Source organism: Ambystoma mexicanum, chromosome 3p (genome assembly GCF_040938575.1).
Source record: "Ambystoma mexicanum isolate Mex_15411 chromosome 3p, UKY_AmexF1_1, whole genome shotgun sequence".
Classification (NCBI taxonomy): Eukaryota; Metazoa; Chordata; class Amphibia; order Caudata; family Ambystomatidae; genus Ambystoma; species Ambystoma mexicanum.
Window position 1 is genome coordinate 681,389,621 of NC_090925.1, and position 17,253 is coordinate 681,406,873.

General features: G+C 47.7%; 1 protein-coding gene across 1 annotated transcript in view; it reads left to right on the forward strand.

Annotated features, from left to right (window-relative positions):
* Positions 1-17,253, forward strand: part of CDHR2 (cadherin related family member 2) — a 552,802-nt gene that overhangs the window by 435,912 nt on the left and 99,637 nt on the right. Inside the window, exons 23-25 of the mRNA XM_069651470.1 lie at positions 12,140-12,236; positions 13,258-13,346; positions 14,111-14,188. Of these exons, the coding sequence (XP_069507571.1) occupies positions 12,140-12,236; positions 13,258-13,346; positions 14,111-14,188 (264 nt within the window). The remainder of the gene's footprint in view (positions 1-12,139; positions 12,237-13,257; positions 13,347-14,110; positions 14,189-17,253) is intronic.

Here is a 17,253-nt window from a genome sequence, read left to right on the forward strand (position 1 = left end):
ACCAACACCAGGTCTAATCATTGGGAGTGAATTAGTTGGACAAGAGTTGTGAGGCTTCAGTTGGGAAATGTTTACCTTTTTTTTTCGCATTCATTGGTCCAGAAATGGCTTTCACAAACCGTTTGGAAGCAGCTTTTCCCGTGGGTTTGGGAGCCGGTTGATTTTTAGATAGCTTCAATTTTTCCTTCTTTTACACCATATTCCTAGAAGATTGCTTTTGCGGAGGCTTCGAAACTTTGAGCACCTTATCTAAATTACTATTTTCAGAATTAAAGATAGAGTAAAGTTTCTGCCTGGTTTTAAAGGTAAGACACACTGCAACAGAGATAAGGACCTTTCTGTATTTCGAATTTGGGATGCAATTGCATCTTCATAAATAATAGAGTTAAAACATGGTAAGACACTCTCACACCCATCAATTTGAGACACACTCACAGACACACGTGCAGAAGGGAGAGTGGGCTCCTCACTGCTAGTTTGAGAAGCTACTGAAAGCACAGATGTTTTCTTACGCAGGTACAACCCGGAGACCATTTCTTGCACTAAATCATCCTGATTTGTCACTTTTTGTTCCAGGAGGCGGTATAAATTACTTAAAGAATTGACAGCCAAATTTAACGCCTGTAGCGACACATCCATCTGAAAAGGTGTAGAATTCAGCTGGAAGGAGGTGTTGGTACCCCATGTGCGTACATCAGTGTAAAAAGAAGTGTTAGTGCCCAAAGTGCATACACATGGGTTGCCAATTGCCGAATGGTCAGGTGCCGATATAGAAACACTAGAACTGTCAATCGAATATGAATCTGAATACATCATTGGAGAACAAGATAAATTATCTGACATACATTTATCTGAAAAGACAGAGTGTCCAAATCAATAACCGCAGCATCACTCCCCATTTTAGCTGTGCCTACTGGAGCAGCGGAAAGGTTTGCAACGGGAGTCAGCAAGTCTAACAATGCAGAGTCAGAAATTGATGAATTGTGGAAGAGGGGGCGTTTACCTACGATGCAAACCTTTGTAACTGGCACAATAGAGGCAGCCGATAGCGGGCCGGGGGGGCTATGAGCGGTAATAGCACTCGAAAGATCCACACCCGAAGACCTCCCTTCCCCGTACATCGGCCTATTGTCAAGAGCCCTCTTCGCTCTATGTGCTGAAAAAGACCCATTGCAAAACATGCGGATATCCACATTCACAAGAGAGCCCTTTTTGCATGGACCCCTAACCGGAGTCAAACACTCGTGGGTTGCTGAGGGAGTTGAGACATGTGAGTTGTCTCTAACGAGCACAAGAAGAATTCCTGATGGCATACTTGTTTTTAGGGATTTAGCTGACATTTCAAATCAGGTACAGCTGAATTTACAGAAATGAGGAAGCCACCAGCCTCTCCCGCCGCCTCGCCTCCTCGGCGAAGAGGCAAAGAGGTGCTTCCTGGTGCTTCCCTCGGTGCGCGAGCGCTGGTGTGCGGGTTGCTGTTTTTGAAGCCCAGCCCTCCTATGGGCGTGGCTTAACCAAAACACACGGTAACGCTCAGTTTTGAGCAGATTAAAGCTTTGGTGAGTTCTACAAAAGAACAAAAGTATTATGTAAAGTACATTTGTAACTGCAGAGGTTAGAAAGAACACTGCAAGTCCCCAGGAGGTAAGCAGGTACTGTCATAAGTTCATGAGTGAAATTCACAGGTCCAACAAGAAACGCGTAGTAGGAGGTGCAAAGAGATGCTTCCTGGTCCTTCCCTCAATGCGCTCGTGCTGAGGTGCGCGCGGGATGCTGTTTTTGAAGCCTAGCCCTCCTGTGGGCGTGGCTTAACCAAAACACACGGTAACGCTCAGTTTTGAGCAGATTAAAGCTTCGGTGAGTTTGTCGTAAGTTCACAAGTGAAATTCACAGGTCCAACAAGAAACGCCTAGTAGGAGGTGCAAAGAGGTTCTTCCTGGTGCTTCCCTAGGTGCGCGCCAATTATCATTTGGCCAATCAATTATTATTCCCATCTTTAAAAAGGATGATCCCACCAGGCCGATTAACTATGGGCCAATTGCTCTAGTTGATGTGACTAGTAAAGTTTTTGCTCTTCTTTTATTAAGAGATCTTATGACAGTGACAATCATCTATTCTGTCTCGATTCCAAGTAGGGTTTAGACAAAAGATGGGGACTGCTATAAATGCTACTGATTTGTCCCACTTACTGCACAATGTTAAACACAATCAATCTGGTCCTATATAGGTGGCATCTCTTGACATGTCCTGCGGGTTTGATTGTGTGATTCGATCTATTCTGTGGACTAAACAGCTGAACAATAATATTCCACCTAAATTGGTTCAGCTTCTGGCATTTCTTCATAAGAACACTTCCCTTAAAATGTGTCTAACGGGGGCGTTGTTGTGCAGCCAACGGATGCAGTCGTAGTTCTCTGCTGCTCTGACTGGGCTGCCGTAATCCTGAAATATCCTTATCCAAACCGAAATTAATTTTGGAAGGGAACGCCTTGCCGAAGGCAAAGAGGACCGGCATCAAACCACCGAAGTTTGGGGGAAAATCAGAGCTGCTTTGCAGCAGAAATGCCGACGAGTATCCACGGCGGCGGTGCGCGGGAAGGAGGCCAGACACCAGTGTTTAAAGATGCAAAGTCTAGTCTATTTATTATAGTTATATTTATAAGAATAACTTTTCTTTTAATTTTAGGGTTTCTAGACTTTGGAAAATCGATGGATTGTAAAATCATGCTGTCTTTTTTAAAAAAAATCCTGTTCTTTTAATTTTGTTAATTCTTCTTCTTATATGAAATGTTTTGGGGAAAAAAACAAATTTGTTGGTTAAATCACTAAATAAAAATTAAAAAATTAAAAAAAGAAGGGAACCCTGCTGGCCAACGTGCGGGAGGACCGAGACTCCCCTGGGAGGTAGCACCGTTGTCTCCTACTACGCGGCAGGGAATACTGTGAGGGTCTCCCCTCCTTCCTCTGATCCCAGCGGACCACGCTGGTTGCTGCCAAGTAGCCGCGGCCTCTGTGGGTGGGAGGCACGGCACAGGAAGAGACCGGGCAGCCACAAGGGACCTCTGCCACGCATGAAAGAGCCAGACGCGGCAGACCCGGGCCACCACGACCCTCCGGGCCACCATCCTTCTCTCATCCCAGCAGACCGCGCTGGTTGCTGCCAGGAAGCCGCGGCCTCTGAGGGGGCGAGGCGTGGCACAGGAGGGGACCGAGCAGCCACAGGCAGACTCCCCACCGCCCACGAGGGATCCTGATGCGGCAGACCCAGGCTGCCACGAGCCTCCAGGCCACCAAAGTAACAGTACACAGAGGACACCTGCCCTCCCCTAGCCTCCGGAGAGGCGGCGGAGGACCTCCTGGGCAGGCCCAGAGGGCAGCTGGGATGCACACTGGCACCGGAGCAGACTGGGAGAACCGGGGCAGCTGCACACAAGTAAGGGGGATACTCTGGGACCTGGGAGGGGGTGCAGTGCCCTTGTGACAGCGACTGCACAACAGGGCAGGTGGAGGACTGGACCCCAAGGAAGACACTGAAAGACAGAGACCCGGGGGGCCATTGGGCAAACAAGAGGTGCTCCTTAGCATAAAGAGACCATAGACAGCAAGTAGTTCTGGGTCCCCTTCCCTCTCCTGACTTGAAAGCTGCCAAGGCCACAATGTGGCATCCACTAACAGCGACCCAGGCTCCCCTGGCACTATCACCGCATTCATAATACCCTGGGATCTGGGACACTTGCTCAGCTCTGCTGAACACCAGACTCTGCCCACTGGACCCGAGGGACGTGCCCCCCCGTGGGTTGGACCGCCACCAGACCGGAATGGGGCGACATATGCTCTGTAAAACCGCAGCACAGAACAAAATAGACAGATACACCATGTCTGTCCCGGCGAAGGCCCCCACTCCCGCTGAACACGCTGGAAAAGGCACCCTAGCTAGCGAAATAGGTCAGGCACTGTCACTCACAAACATAATGACCGCCATTGGGGAGTCAAGGACGTCCGTGGAAACGAAAATCGATGGCCTGTCCTCAGAGGTCTCCTTCCTCCGCCAGGACTTGCGGGACCTGACATCTCGTGTGGGGGAAACAGAGCAGAGAATCTCCGACGCCGAGGACACGGGCAAAAGAGTGGAGGAACGCCTAGTGCATGTGGAGAAAAAACTTGCCACCCTCGAGGCCAGGGCCGAAGACAGCGAAGGCCGATCCCGAAGCAACAACGTTCTCATACTTGGGCTCCCGGAATGGGAGGAGGGACCGTCCATGGAACTCTTCCTAGAAGACTGGCTGCAGATCTAATGTCTCCCCAAAAACTTTCAAAATTCTTCTCTATCGAAAGGTCGCATAGAGTCCCGACGGCCAGACCAGTACCCGGAGCTCCCCACGAACGGTAATTGCCAAACTCATGAATTACCGAGACCAGGACAGAATTCTCTATATGGTGGGCTCAAAAGGCCCAATTACATACGACGGGAACTGGATAGGGTTTTTTCCCGACTACACACGAAAGGTCCAAAAGGCCCGTCAGTCCTATGACTCCATTAAGCTGAAGATGGCAGCACTGAACATAAAATATGCGCTTTTCTTCCCAGCCACTCTCAAGCTGTACCACAACAACACTGTCCACGTGTTACAAAACCCAAAAGAAGCATGGGACTGGCTCGAAACCCAGGTTCTATCCTCTCCAGGATCCAGAGACCACACACCGAGAAAGGAGAATGGCCGCATCACCCCGAATTGGGGACAAACACCCATCCCAATCATGGACAGCCAGAAGATAACTTGCCTGGTGGAAATGGAAAGAACTGAGAGCTAAAGGGGCACAGGATGACCCTCAACAGACCGAGCCGCTCTGGGGGAGGGCACACATTGTCTCCCTTGCTCTCCCTCCCCGCATAAGCGAGATATGCCTAATTTGTGGGACACGTGTATCTAACTGGGCAGCCCAGAACGGGTAAGCAGAACAGCTACCTAACCCCCTGGGGAGCTCCCCGAATAAGTTCTTACTTTTTATAGTTATAGGTTTGGGCGACAGGTGCTTCCGGTTGGGGGGGAATTACAGGGTGGGGGGAGTTCACGGGTGTTGGCTAACAAGAATCGCAGAACCAGATGCCAAGATAGCCGTTGTTGTGGGCGCTATTTGCGCTTGGACGAGGGATCCAGTGTTTTGGATACCAGAAAACGTTTTAGTTTATGAAGTGCAGTCCTTTGGTGTGACGGGGCAGACGTTGGCGTGGCTTCGGCGGGTGGAGTGGGGGGGACCCATGGACCACATGATTCTCCTTGAGTGTCGACTGAACTCAACACATTAACGGGCCACAAACTGGTCAGTTTTCTTTGCTGACCTGGAATGTGAACGGCCTAGGTTCAAGCATCAAACAGAAACTAGTATTGCAGTATCTTAACAGACACTCCCCGGACGTGGCCTTTCTCACGGAGACCCACCTGGCTGGAACAGAATGTGGGTTTTTTAGGAGATCCAACTACCCGCTTTCATACCAGGCGGGATTCTCAAGGGGCGCTAGGGGCACAATGATACATTTCCACAAACGCATCCCCTTTCAGGTAAAAAAGGTCAGAACTGTCCCTGGGGGTCGATATGTAGCCGTTATGGGTGACCTATGGGGAGAACGGTGGGGCCTCATTGCAGCATACGCACCCCCTGCACGCACGAAAGACCTCTTTCACTACCTACAATTGATATTACGAGAGGAAGGTGCGGCCCTGGGAGGAGATTTTAATGAAATAATGGAGGTCACCAAAGACAGATCACGCAGGGGCGCCACAACTCGGGAGGACCCGACTGAACTCTACAGATTTACTGACTTAACTGAGCTATTGGACACTTGGAGGGCTCTACACACGAATGAGTTAGGGTTCTCGTTCTACTCCCAAACGCATGAAACAATGTCTAGAATCGACTACATCCTCATCCCCCGGAACACGTCCCACAGACTCATGTCCGCGGCCCTCCTGGCCAGAGGGATCTCAGACCACTCTCCCCTACTTGTGACCCTAAAGACCAAACATCAGAAGCCAGACACCACCTGGCATCTGAACACATACTACTTGGGGTTCCCCGAGATAGCTAAAGGGCTCACAAATAAATCCAACGAATACTTTGAGCTCAAAGAGGGCTCCGTTCATTGTCCAATTACGACCTGGGACTGTCCTTCGGGGGGAAGCTATTTCCTTGGTGACCACCCACCGGCAGAACCACACTCGGAAACTCACGAAGGTGGAGGAACAGGTTGCTGAACGGGGGTCACAATTTTTGGAATCAGGCACTGAGGCCTCACAAGAGGCCCTGGAAACAGCACAAGAGACCCATAGAACCTCGCCCTAGACAACGCTCGGACCACCCACTGGTCGATCCGTAGCCAGATATATGAACGCAGGGAGAGGCCAGGAAAAGCGCTGGCCTGGCTGGAAAGGCGGGAACAACGCAAGTATGTCCAAGCAATTCGAACGCCGAATGGGGACCTGCTGACGGAAGATTCCGACATAGCGGAAGCCTTTGCTAACTATTACGAGAACCTCTATTCCACCCCGGGTGGGAGCTCCGAGACTGATCACTTGAATTTCCTCGATATGATTGAACTCCTGCGCCTCACCACACAACGGAGAGAAGCGCTTGACCTCAAATTGACAGAAGACGAATTACAATCTGCGCTCACAAAGCTCCAAACAGGGAAAACTCCAGGACCTAACGGTTTCCCAGTGGAAACTTGGAAACGCCTCAGCGGTTACACATATGCACTGCTAGTTCCTCCGGAGCAAAGAACTAGGCACCCTCCCCCCGGACCTTAGGGACCTTAGGGAAACCTGTATTGTGGTGCTGCTTAAGCCGGGACGGCCCCCAGAGCAGTGTGCCTCATGTAGGCCCATTTCACTGATAAACGGGGAAGCCAAAACCCTCGCTCGAGCCCTAGCCAACAGGCTACTAGGAGCGATCGAGTCTCTGGTCCATCCCGACCAGTGCGGATTCATGCCTAATAAGTCCACCCGTATGAATTTACGCAGACTCCAATTCACCCTGGACCGTGCCCCAGAGACACCTGACCCGCTAGCTCTACTAGAGATTGATTTTGAGAAAGCATTCGATTCTGTGGCTTGGGAAGCTCTGTTGGACATCTTATAACGAATTAACTTTGGGCATGGCTTCATCTCCTGGACCAAGCTCTTATATGAATCCCCCAAAGTTAGGGTGAATGGCAGGAAATCGGGGTCATTTCCGCTGAGGCACGGGACAAGACAATGCTGCCCTTCTCTCCCCTGTTGTTCCTCCTTGCAATAGAACCACTTGCGATCAGGCTCTGGGCGTACAGCGACTGGTCAGGATTCGTTTGGCCGGGGGGAGGGGAAGACCGGGTCTCGCTGTATGCCGATGACCTCCTTATTTACCTCAGTAAACCTGTAACCTCAAGCCCTGTTGTGTCTCAAATCCATACGGACTACCAACGGTTTTCCGGCCTCAGGGTGAATACCCAGAAAACAGTGTTCTTCTCAATCCAAGGGGGAGCGAATACGATCCCTGACCCTTGTCCATACCTGGTTTCCGTCCACGGTTTCACGTACTTAGGCATACGAATTAGCGCCTTGCTAGAGCAGTTCCTTCAACTGAACCTGCAACCTGTCCTTGACAGGCTTGCCACAGACATTTCCCATTGGCAATCCTTACCACTGTCCTTAATGGGCAGGGCTGCATTATTTAAGATGATGTCACTTCTGAGACTATTATATTTTCTACAGAACGCCCCACTGCCCATCCCCCTTCGCATCGATAGACAAACACATACGGACTCTCCTATGGGGGGGGGGGACAACCTAGAATTGCTCTTATGACAAGCAACGCTCAATTTGGGAGGGAGGGATAGGATTACCATGCATCCTCACGTATTACCTAGCGGCGCAGACTGGGGTGGTAAATGATTTGCTACATGGCGACAGCGCACTCCCCCACATCAGCACGGAACTGTCCGCCATGCACCCGTTTTCCCCCCTCCAGGTCCTGTACGCCCCCCGGGATGGAACGGCCAAAACTCCACCATGACACTTCACATCTGCCGTACATGGGAAGAAGCACATAAACACATCGGCTGGGGCTTCAGGCCTACACTGGGCCAAGCTCTATGGCATAACACACACCTCCCTGAAATCCAAAAAATAGGGTGCCTGGGAAACTGGGAAAGGCTTGGGATACTCACATTGGAGCAAGTGATTCAAGGGGGGCGCATGGTTGAGTTTGACACCCTTAGGCAGCATTTTGACTTGAGACCTGGTGGCCGCTTTAGATATAGATATAGACAACTTGTTCACGCCATGAATGCACAGTTCCCGGACCTGGGGGAAATCCCACCTTGCTCCCCTCTGGAAAACAACGTCCTCACAGAGCGTGTCCCCTCCAGGGTCACCTCCATGCTACATCAGGTCCTTAACTCCTTTCGCACCAAAGAACTCACCACACTGAAAGAGAAATGGGAAAGGGACATTGAGAGGCTGGAACCCGAAGAATGGGTGGAAGCTCTAATGTTCCCTCGAGAGATAGGCATAGATGCAAAACTACGCCTGATCCAGCTCAGGATACTGCACCGTTTCTATTATTCCTGCACCATGCTGGCTAGATGGAGTGGGGCGGGCGCGGAGGTCTGCCTTTGATGCAAGCGCGAAAGGGGCACCTTCTTCCACACAATCTGGGATTGCACAGTGCTACAGACTTTCTGGGCCGGTTGCACGGGCACAGTCTCTGCGACGGTGTGATCCCAAATACCACTAGACCCGAAGTTGCTACTGCTTGGGATATGGGGAGAAATGGGCCTCACTAAGCATGGAAAACTGTTCACGGCTGGTGCACTGGGGGCGGGCAAGAGACTGATTGCTGCAAATTGGGGATCTGCTGCAGCACTGAGCCTAACCCGTTGGTCTAATGAAGTTACCAGGTGCGCCTCCTGGAGTGAAGAATTTATACAGCAAGCGGCTGCCCCCGCAAGTTTCAAAAGGTGTGGGGAAAATGGATGGACGCTCAGTGAGACCCCTGCCCTCTGACTCCTGCCCCCTCCCCACTTCCCCTTTTCCCCCGCCGCTCCGTGGCAGCCCTCTGCCACACATAATGCAGCACACGCTGCAGCATGATTGTAAGCATTACCGATTTAACTGCCTTCTGTTCACCTTTATCTGTATGTTCTATGCATTTGTAAAAGCCAATAAAAGATGTTTTAAAAAAAGAAATGTGTCTAGCCATGGAAGGTGCCCTCGCTAGATCGATTCCATCATTAGTTGGCCTAAAACAAAGATTTATCCTGGCGCCGACCTTTTTCAGTGACAATGATAAGTTGTGGCAGGATTTTAATATCTCTCCCGTCAGGTTGGGCCTTCCAAGGTTACATTGGTTGGCATTTGCTGATGATTTGATTTTTTTTTATAGCACTGTCTTGGGTCTACAACATGAATTAAACCTGTTTCTACAATATGCTTTGGTTAACAACTTACAGGCTAATAGATCCAAGTCAAAAGTCATCATATTTTCCAACACTGCCAAACCAAAAACTATGAGCTGGGTCTTGAGTAATGAGAGACCCGATTGTGTCCCTATTTTAAGATATTTGGGCTACAATCTTTCTAACACTTCTTCTATTTTAATGTGGAAGGATACTCTGAAACACACATTTTGTCCTCTCATAACTCATATGAAATGTTTGTATTTCAGAGTGCGTAAATATGCTATCCTCCCAATTTTAAGATATTACCAATGAAAATTGAGTCAGTCATGTTATATGTGCTTGATATTCCCCTTTTGACCTTGGTAACCACTTGAACATTCTTCAAGGTAAAATACGGAATGAGGTGTTTGGTCTTTCCCTTAGTACACCAAACGCAATTATACGCCACCAGCTGGCTATGGTATCTCTTCAGGCTTGTTACTCATGGAGACAGCGAATGATCTATGGGAAGTTGATCCAGCCACCTGACAACTCGCTTTATTGTTATCTGAGTAAAATAGCTGAGGATTCTTCTATCCATTCTATTAATTGGTACAAACTCAGGATGCATGGTCTCCTAAACGAAATTGGCTCATTAGGGAAAGAACTAATTAATTGTCCGGGAGGTGTAAAAGCTAAACTCTACAGACACGACTGGATGTTGACAACTGACCAAATTAAAACATATTCCCACTTATTCATAATATGCCCAGTTTCCCTGAAAAAGAGAACAACTTTCTCTTTACTTAATACACGTTCCTTGTAGTAAAGTAGGTGCAGTTTATATGCGTTTTAGACTAAATACATTTTTAACAAGAGAACGGATGAAACATTGGTCTTCATTTCTGGTTTTAGATCACTCCACATATTGTCGTTTTGCACTCTGAAAGATTCTGTGGAAATTCTGCGGCACTGGGTTACTGCTTTCCCTCACTTTCTTTTGTCCAGAATCAGGTTTTTTAAAGATTTCGATTTTTCTGAATATGAATTTGCAATTGACCTTTTTTGAGCTAGATTGATGTGGGAGGAAATGTGTCATTGCTCATTGCACTATATCACTTTCTAAATGTTGTCTTAAATCAACTGATATGATTTGTAAACTGTATTTTGAGTTCTTTTTCCTTATTATGAACATTTTTATTAATGATGAAATAATATTTGTATGTGAACGTCTTGTGTAAGGTTTGTTCTAAACAATATCACAATAAATAAATACTTAAAAAAATATGTCTGCACTTTTAAATGAATGCCCTCAAATTAATTACCTAAAATCTAACATTTCTGCCTTTTCCGTTTTTCTTGGATAAAATATGTCTACACTTTCAAATTAATGGCTTTAGATGCGATGCATAACTTCCCTAATGAAGACTGTTTTCTTAAATCCTTAAGTACATGCAAATGAATGTAATTAATTATCTCAACATCGTCTTTCTCGACACACGGAGTTTATACAACAAAAACCTGCATGATATTAAGTGAACTCTCCGATCATTCTCTAAAGTTTGCTGTGTCTCCAAGCCTGATCCTCAAAAGCCTCATCCACACCACGTGTTCATGTTAACCACAGACTATGCAAACAGCTCCCATTTAAACGCACTGTAGTCAGATGTATTTTGTGGGGACATTTGGAAAACATGGGGTGGAGCTTGCTCTTGAAATTGGAGACCATTGCTTTCAGAGCATGTTTTATCAATTAAATGTGCAAGTCATGAGAAAGAATCTCCAAATTGTTAGTGGAATGAGATCCTTGTAAAATAGAGGTCAGGCATGGTTTGGACTGGCAGTTGTATGTTGCACCCCCGGACTAAGATGATGAACTGAATTGATTTGGCTATTAAATATTTATTTCATGCCTGGAGTGAATGACAAGTTGCACACTGAAGAACAGTTCTGGGAAGAGTGTTTCATGGACACATATGGTGGGACTTGAACACCACCTGGCCGAAACAATGCTTCAGAGTGAAGAGCGAGACACAAAAAGGTGTTGAGAACCGGAATGGGTGGTTGCCATGGCAACTAGTATACTTGTTTGTAGCGACCTTCATTGTTAGCTTGTGATATGAGCTGGCTATTGTGCCACCTATAAGCCGAAACTATTTCCTACAGTAAGTACAGTCAGGGAGAAATGGCATGTAGGTGTTGTTTGGTTATTTGCCCACCCATTGGATGCCCATAGCCACGCTTATCCATATGGGCATTCCCACCGAGTTCCTGCCCCTCCCTTCCCAAAACACCTCCTCATGGGAACTCCTCGAGCTCTCTTTATTCAAGCCTTACCATCAAACGTTGCACTCAAAGTGCATGCCTGTCTATTTTCAAAGCAGTCTTCTGAGAGTTCATGACTTCATTGGAGCTGTAAACACACTACTGGTGTAATAAATATTGGGGTTGTGTATAAGTATTAGGCTTTTTCCAGGCACTGCTATTAGATGCCCAGATACTCGCCCCGTTTTGCACCTTCTACCATCACCGGCCAGTTAATACCACTATGGCAGTAGCTGGCAAGTGCCTTCTCCATGCCTACACAAAAGCCCAAACTATTGGCGTTTCCAATGCTTGTTATTCTTGTTACCTAAGCAGTGACGTCAGTGTGTCAGTGCATCTTCTCGCCATCTCAGCAGGAAAGAAGGATGCTCAGCAGCCTGATTTTGCTTTGTTCTCCAGGGTGGCCAGCTCCCTGGACAGCTCCCTGAAGGGACAGTACAAAGTGACGGTGATCGCACACGACGGAGGAGGCCTCAACACTACCAAATCGTTGGATGTACGTAAAGTGTGTGTCCGTGTACATTATGTTGTTTTGGGTTACAAGCCTTTTGTACTGTGCCAAATCACCACCATAGTATTCCCAGAGCGCCCAGACTTGTCCAGGGTGGGTGTATTTTGCCACCGCCAGAGGTATGCAGACCTTATTCGGCGAAAGGAAAAGGAGCCAGGAAACGATGAGAGGAAGCCAAGGGAAATATGAATTGGGCTATCCATACATGGGAAGGATGGGTGTGGAGAAGGAAAGTAATATCAGCCAGAGCATGTCAAAACTAGCGGTGTAAGACAGCATGCAATTCTGTAGGTGTAGCACAATGTGACTGAGAGTGAAGATGTGTGTACAGAAGTGTGTGTGTGTGCATCGCAATGTGCCTCTCTCTCTAGCAATGCGAATATCAATAGCACTGTGTGTGTATGTATGTGTGCATCATGTGTGTGCGTGTGCAGATAAGTGTGTGTGCAAGTGTTTGTGTGTCCATTCGGCAGTCGGTATGAGTGTGTATCGCAGTGCACCTCCCTGTGTAGCAGTGTGAATATCTATAGCACTTTGTGTATTAGGTACAGTATGCATTTTGCTATGCACATGCAATGTCAGTTTGTGATGCATACTGTGCAAATGTGGGAGAAAATGGGTGTATTGCCTAGCAGTATATTTGAGTGCATGTATGCCATTGTGAACAGGTGCAAGGAAGTATCACTGTGTCTATGGCAGTGTCTGTGTCCCTATGTTGGTGTTCCGTGGTACCTGTGTGTAACACAATGTAAGTTTGTGTAAGGTGGTGTGCATAAATATATTGGTCAGAATGCCTGTGAGTAAATGTGAATGTGCACCACACAAGTGTGTGTAAACCCATGTCAGTATATCTATAGTTGTTAAGCAGTGTACCCAGCCTTTGTGTAATTCTCCAGAATGGCACATCGTAAATCACTCTTGGGATGCTGTCAAGGTTTGCCAATGAGGAGGAGCCTTTCTTTTACACTCTTCATTTCCTCACTCCGTACATCTCTATTTTCCGCAGATTTACGCCGTGGATCAGACCTACCTTGTCAGTCTGAAGTTTTCGATGTCTGCGGATAAAGTTCGGGAAAACAACCAAGTCATAACAAAGTAAGAACTCGGGGTCTACACCAATGGAAGAGGCTTAGGGAACTCTGTGCAAGTTCATAGGTCATGCCCTGGGCTGAAATGGCTGAGAGGGGCCATTGTGAAATATCATGATAGACCGGTGCCGCCAGGAGATTGGCAGACACGGTAATGTGGCAAGTTCTGCCAGAGGTAGAGCGTCCTGTCATTAGCTTTTCTGATGCCACTGAAGACCCCGGGAGGAGGGGTCACGACGATTGGTCCACCAGCATGCTGCTCCATGTACTGCCATCGCACAGAGCGGTATTCAAGCCCCAAACCTCAGCTCCTACTTCTTGGGTCTGCTATTGTTGGAGGGTCCGCAGGATCGGGTGGTAAGGAACTCCTGGAACAGGACACTCTGCTGGAGCTTTTGGTCGCTGGTTTGCAGTGTGCAGCCATTCATGGAGGAGTGAGATGGAAGGAAAGCAGAAAGCCACCAGAGGTCTCTTTAGTCTGTGCTAGGCCATCCCATGGTAGAGTAGTCTTAGAGCATTGACAGCAATGGTCTGCGGGGCGGTCCATTATGAAGTTCCACACTGAAAGATGCTATGCGAGGGTAGGGAAGAGCCCTTCTAGATTTGGCCATTGTGCCTTATTATGGTCCCGATGAGCAGGTGACAAAGCAGACCATGTGGTTTGCGGATTGTACAACATTTCCCTTCATGAATCATTGGAGATGGGCTACAAGGAAGGTTGCCTAACCATGTCATGTACGCTCTCTGTTTCTCTTTCATGTTTGACCCCAGGGCCTTGGTGAAGGCCACGAAAGCCACTGTCTACGTGTCAGGCATCAAAGACTTCAGCGAGCCCTCCAGAGCTGCCAGGTGAGTGACTCCTACCCCACCTGTTTCTATTCGATACTATCTCTCCTGAATGTTCTTATCTCTTGAAATGGTTCAGCTTCTAAATTTCGAGCTAATTACTTCCTCCAGACACTCATGGCACGTGTTAGTAGTCCTTATTCCCCCACAGGTGTGACGTAATTTCGGCCAGAAGTGATGGCATTCTAGTGTGTGAATTGCATGGCCCTTAAAATGTCCCAGAGTTTTTTCCATCGAAAACAAAATGTTCTACGAAAACGAGCTTAATGCAAGCACAGTTTAGATACTCTGAAATGGTCATATGTCAGGTGGTCTTCCATGGCCTCTCTCTGGTATTGTTAGGGGTTCGTGATGTCAGTACAACGCTGGTAGCGCGATGTCCTTGAAGGCGCAGTGCACACAGGAAAGGGAAGTCTTCTTGCCCCATTTAAAAGGGTCCAGTATGCCCCTGCAGGGACATTGGGTGCCACAGGGTGAGGAATGGGATTGTTCTATTCACTAGGGGGAGAGGCATGCGGGGGGTTGCGGGGCAGCATTGAAAAAGCAAACGTTGGAAAGACCTTACTTCAGGAATGAAGGGATCCCAGTCTTCTAAGCATAGACACCCCAGTAAAGAGGAAAGCTTGTGCCAACATCTTGATCTCAGTCGCCGGATGCATTTGTTTAGAGATTTGCACAGAGGGTAGAAGAGTCTCCAGTGTCCTTAATGGAGTCGGCTGTTTCAGCGGTCCCACTGCTCCGGATGCTCTCGCTGGTCTCAGTTTCAGAATGGAGTCACCAAGAGAGAGATGCTGTCTATGGTTGGAGTGTTAAAGGAGTGGTATTTTGCATACTTTTTAAATACCATTATTGTTGCCCTTCAAGTAAGGTTAAACGCATGAGACATTGGATGTACTGTGCTGTACTTCTCATTTGTATATCGCTAATTTTACGATTGTTATAGTTTCTATGCATTGTTAGTGGGAACGCCCTCAGAGGGCCACAGTCTAGAGTGTTGGAGGTTCTGGGGCACGAGTATGATGCATGTGTGAATTTGGCTGAAAAAGGCTTAGCAGGGCTGGCCAGGCTCTGGTAGCAAAGCAACCCATGAGGTCAGTCATGTGGATATGTGCCTGGAAGAATGGAGGTGGCATCAGTGCTAGTGACTTGCTATGTGTTCAGCGTGCCCATATTTATCGTAGGACTGCGCCACATTCTGTTGTCAAGAGGTGTAGAGGCGTAGTCGGGTGTAGGTAGGCAGAGAATTTATGTGAACAGCACAACCACATTTTTGTTGTAGTCCTTGCTGTATACTGATGTGTGTGATTAACTGTGCCTGCGGCCAGTGGAGTGGTGTATTATACATACCATTTCCTCCAATTGGAGGCCCTTTGATCTTACGGCGCCTGCTCCGGTATTTGGCTTCTTCTGTTGGTCCTTGCGGCTGTGATACGAACGGTTAGCAGCAACAACAGGCTATGTTCCAACTAATTAGCACAGGAGGCCAGATATTTCCATGTGGCTTAGATGCTCAATAGCCATGGATGAGATGTTGGTTCTATCACAACCATTGTGCTTCTAGTGATATTGTGATGAGCCCATTTTCTGTCTGTTTGGCAGGTGCAGCTGTTCATTAATTCTGTGATGTTACTTGTGAGAGTTATGTGAGTCACCTAGTGGCGCTTGAGCGAAGGCAGGGTCATGATAGGTGTATGAGAGTGTGTGTGTTCTGGGCCGCCACATACACAGTGGGCACCGTCTGGTGTTTTCGGAGCAAAGAGGTCACAGATGCCACAAACTCAGCCGGCCCCACCTGGGGAGACAGTCCATATACTTCGGTTTAATGGGGTTTTCAGGATAGAGGGTTAAAGAGCCAGGATTTAAGGACTTTTTGAAGGAAAGGTAGTTTTCGGTACGGCCGATGTGTAGAGGAAGAATGTTCCAGATAGTGGGTGCTAGGATAGAGAAAGCAGAGCCGCCAGTGGGGTTATGCGGAGGGATAGCGAGGCAGGAGAGCTAAGTCCGATCAGAGGTTTCTGGGGGGCTGGTAGTTAATGATTTTTTCTGAATGAACTTAGATCCCGAATGATGGGGAGCGCGGTGTGTGATGCACATGGCTTCGAATGTTGCTTTTTGGCTAACTGGGAGCCAGTGCAGGATTCTGAGTGCAGGGGTGATGCGTTCTCTGGCCGTTCTCTGGGCGAGGAGCAGCTGTCTGGCTGCTGCGTATTGGATACGTTGCGGTTTCCTTAGCTGGCATGCTGGGACGCCGAGATAGAAGGAGTTGGCATAGTCTAGGCGGGGGATGATTATGGCCCCTGTAGAGGAAACCTTTTGAGAGTAAGTGAGATACGGAAAGGTTTGTTTAATGATATGTTTGTCTAATAGTGTTTCACCCGTTCAACACATCTGCTTGAAATTCTCCAAAGAAAATATTTGGCCTGGGCCATCCATAACTGGAAAGTTTGGTGCAAATCGGTCAGGCGTTTCAAAAGATATATTGAGTGAAAAAAGATGTTTTACCTTTTGCGTTTGTTTTCCCTTTAGGGAAAATGTGCACATTTTGGACAGCTGCATAGGCTAAAAACCCTACCGAATCTGAAATTGTGCCCAGATTGTTGCAAAAGCGCAGCCCATAAGCACACGGTTCCATCATGCACGACACCCCGTTTGACATTACTGAAGATATTAACTGAAAGCAAGAGAAACACAACTTTTAAAAAGCCTATTGCTGCATCTAAACTAGAGGCTATGGAGAGAAGTGCAAAGTTTTATGGATTTCATTTTAAAATATTGACAATTTACAACCATGGAATGCTTACACAACTAAGTCAGGCCGTATTGTATGAGGGGTTATAATAAAAGGTAGAACGCATGTATCTATATATATATCATATTATCACCCGGTCTTTAAATCTATGCCCGCTACATGCCGCGCAAGCAAGTAGGCTGTATTCTCAAAGCAGTCATTCCAGCTTTAGGAATAGGCTGAACAGTGGTCTTAAAAAGATAACATTATAGTCTCACAAAGCATGGCCAACAGCCAAGTAGACATTGTGAGTAGAGTAACTACACGTGTGCAGCATTCC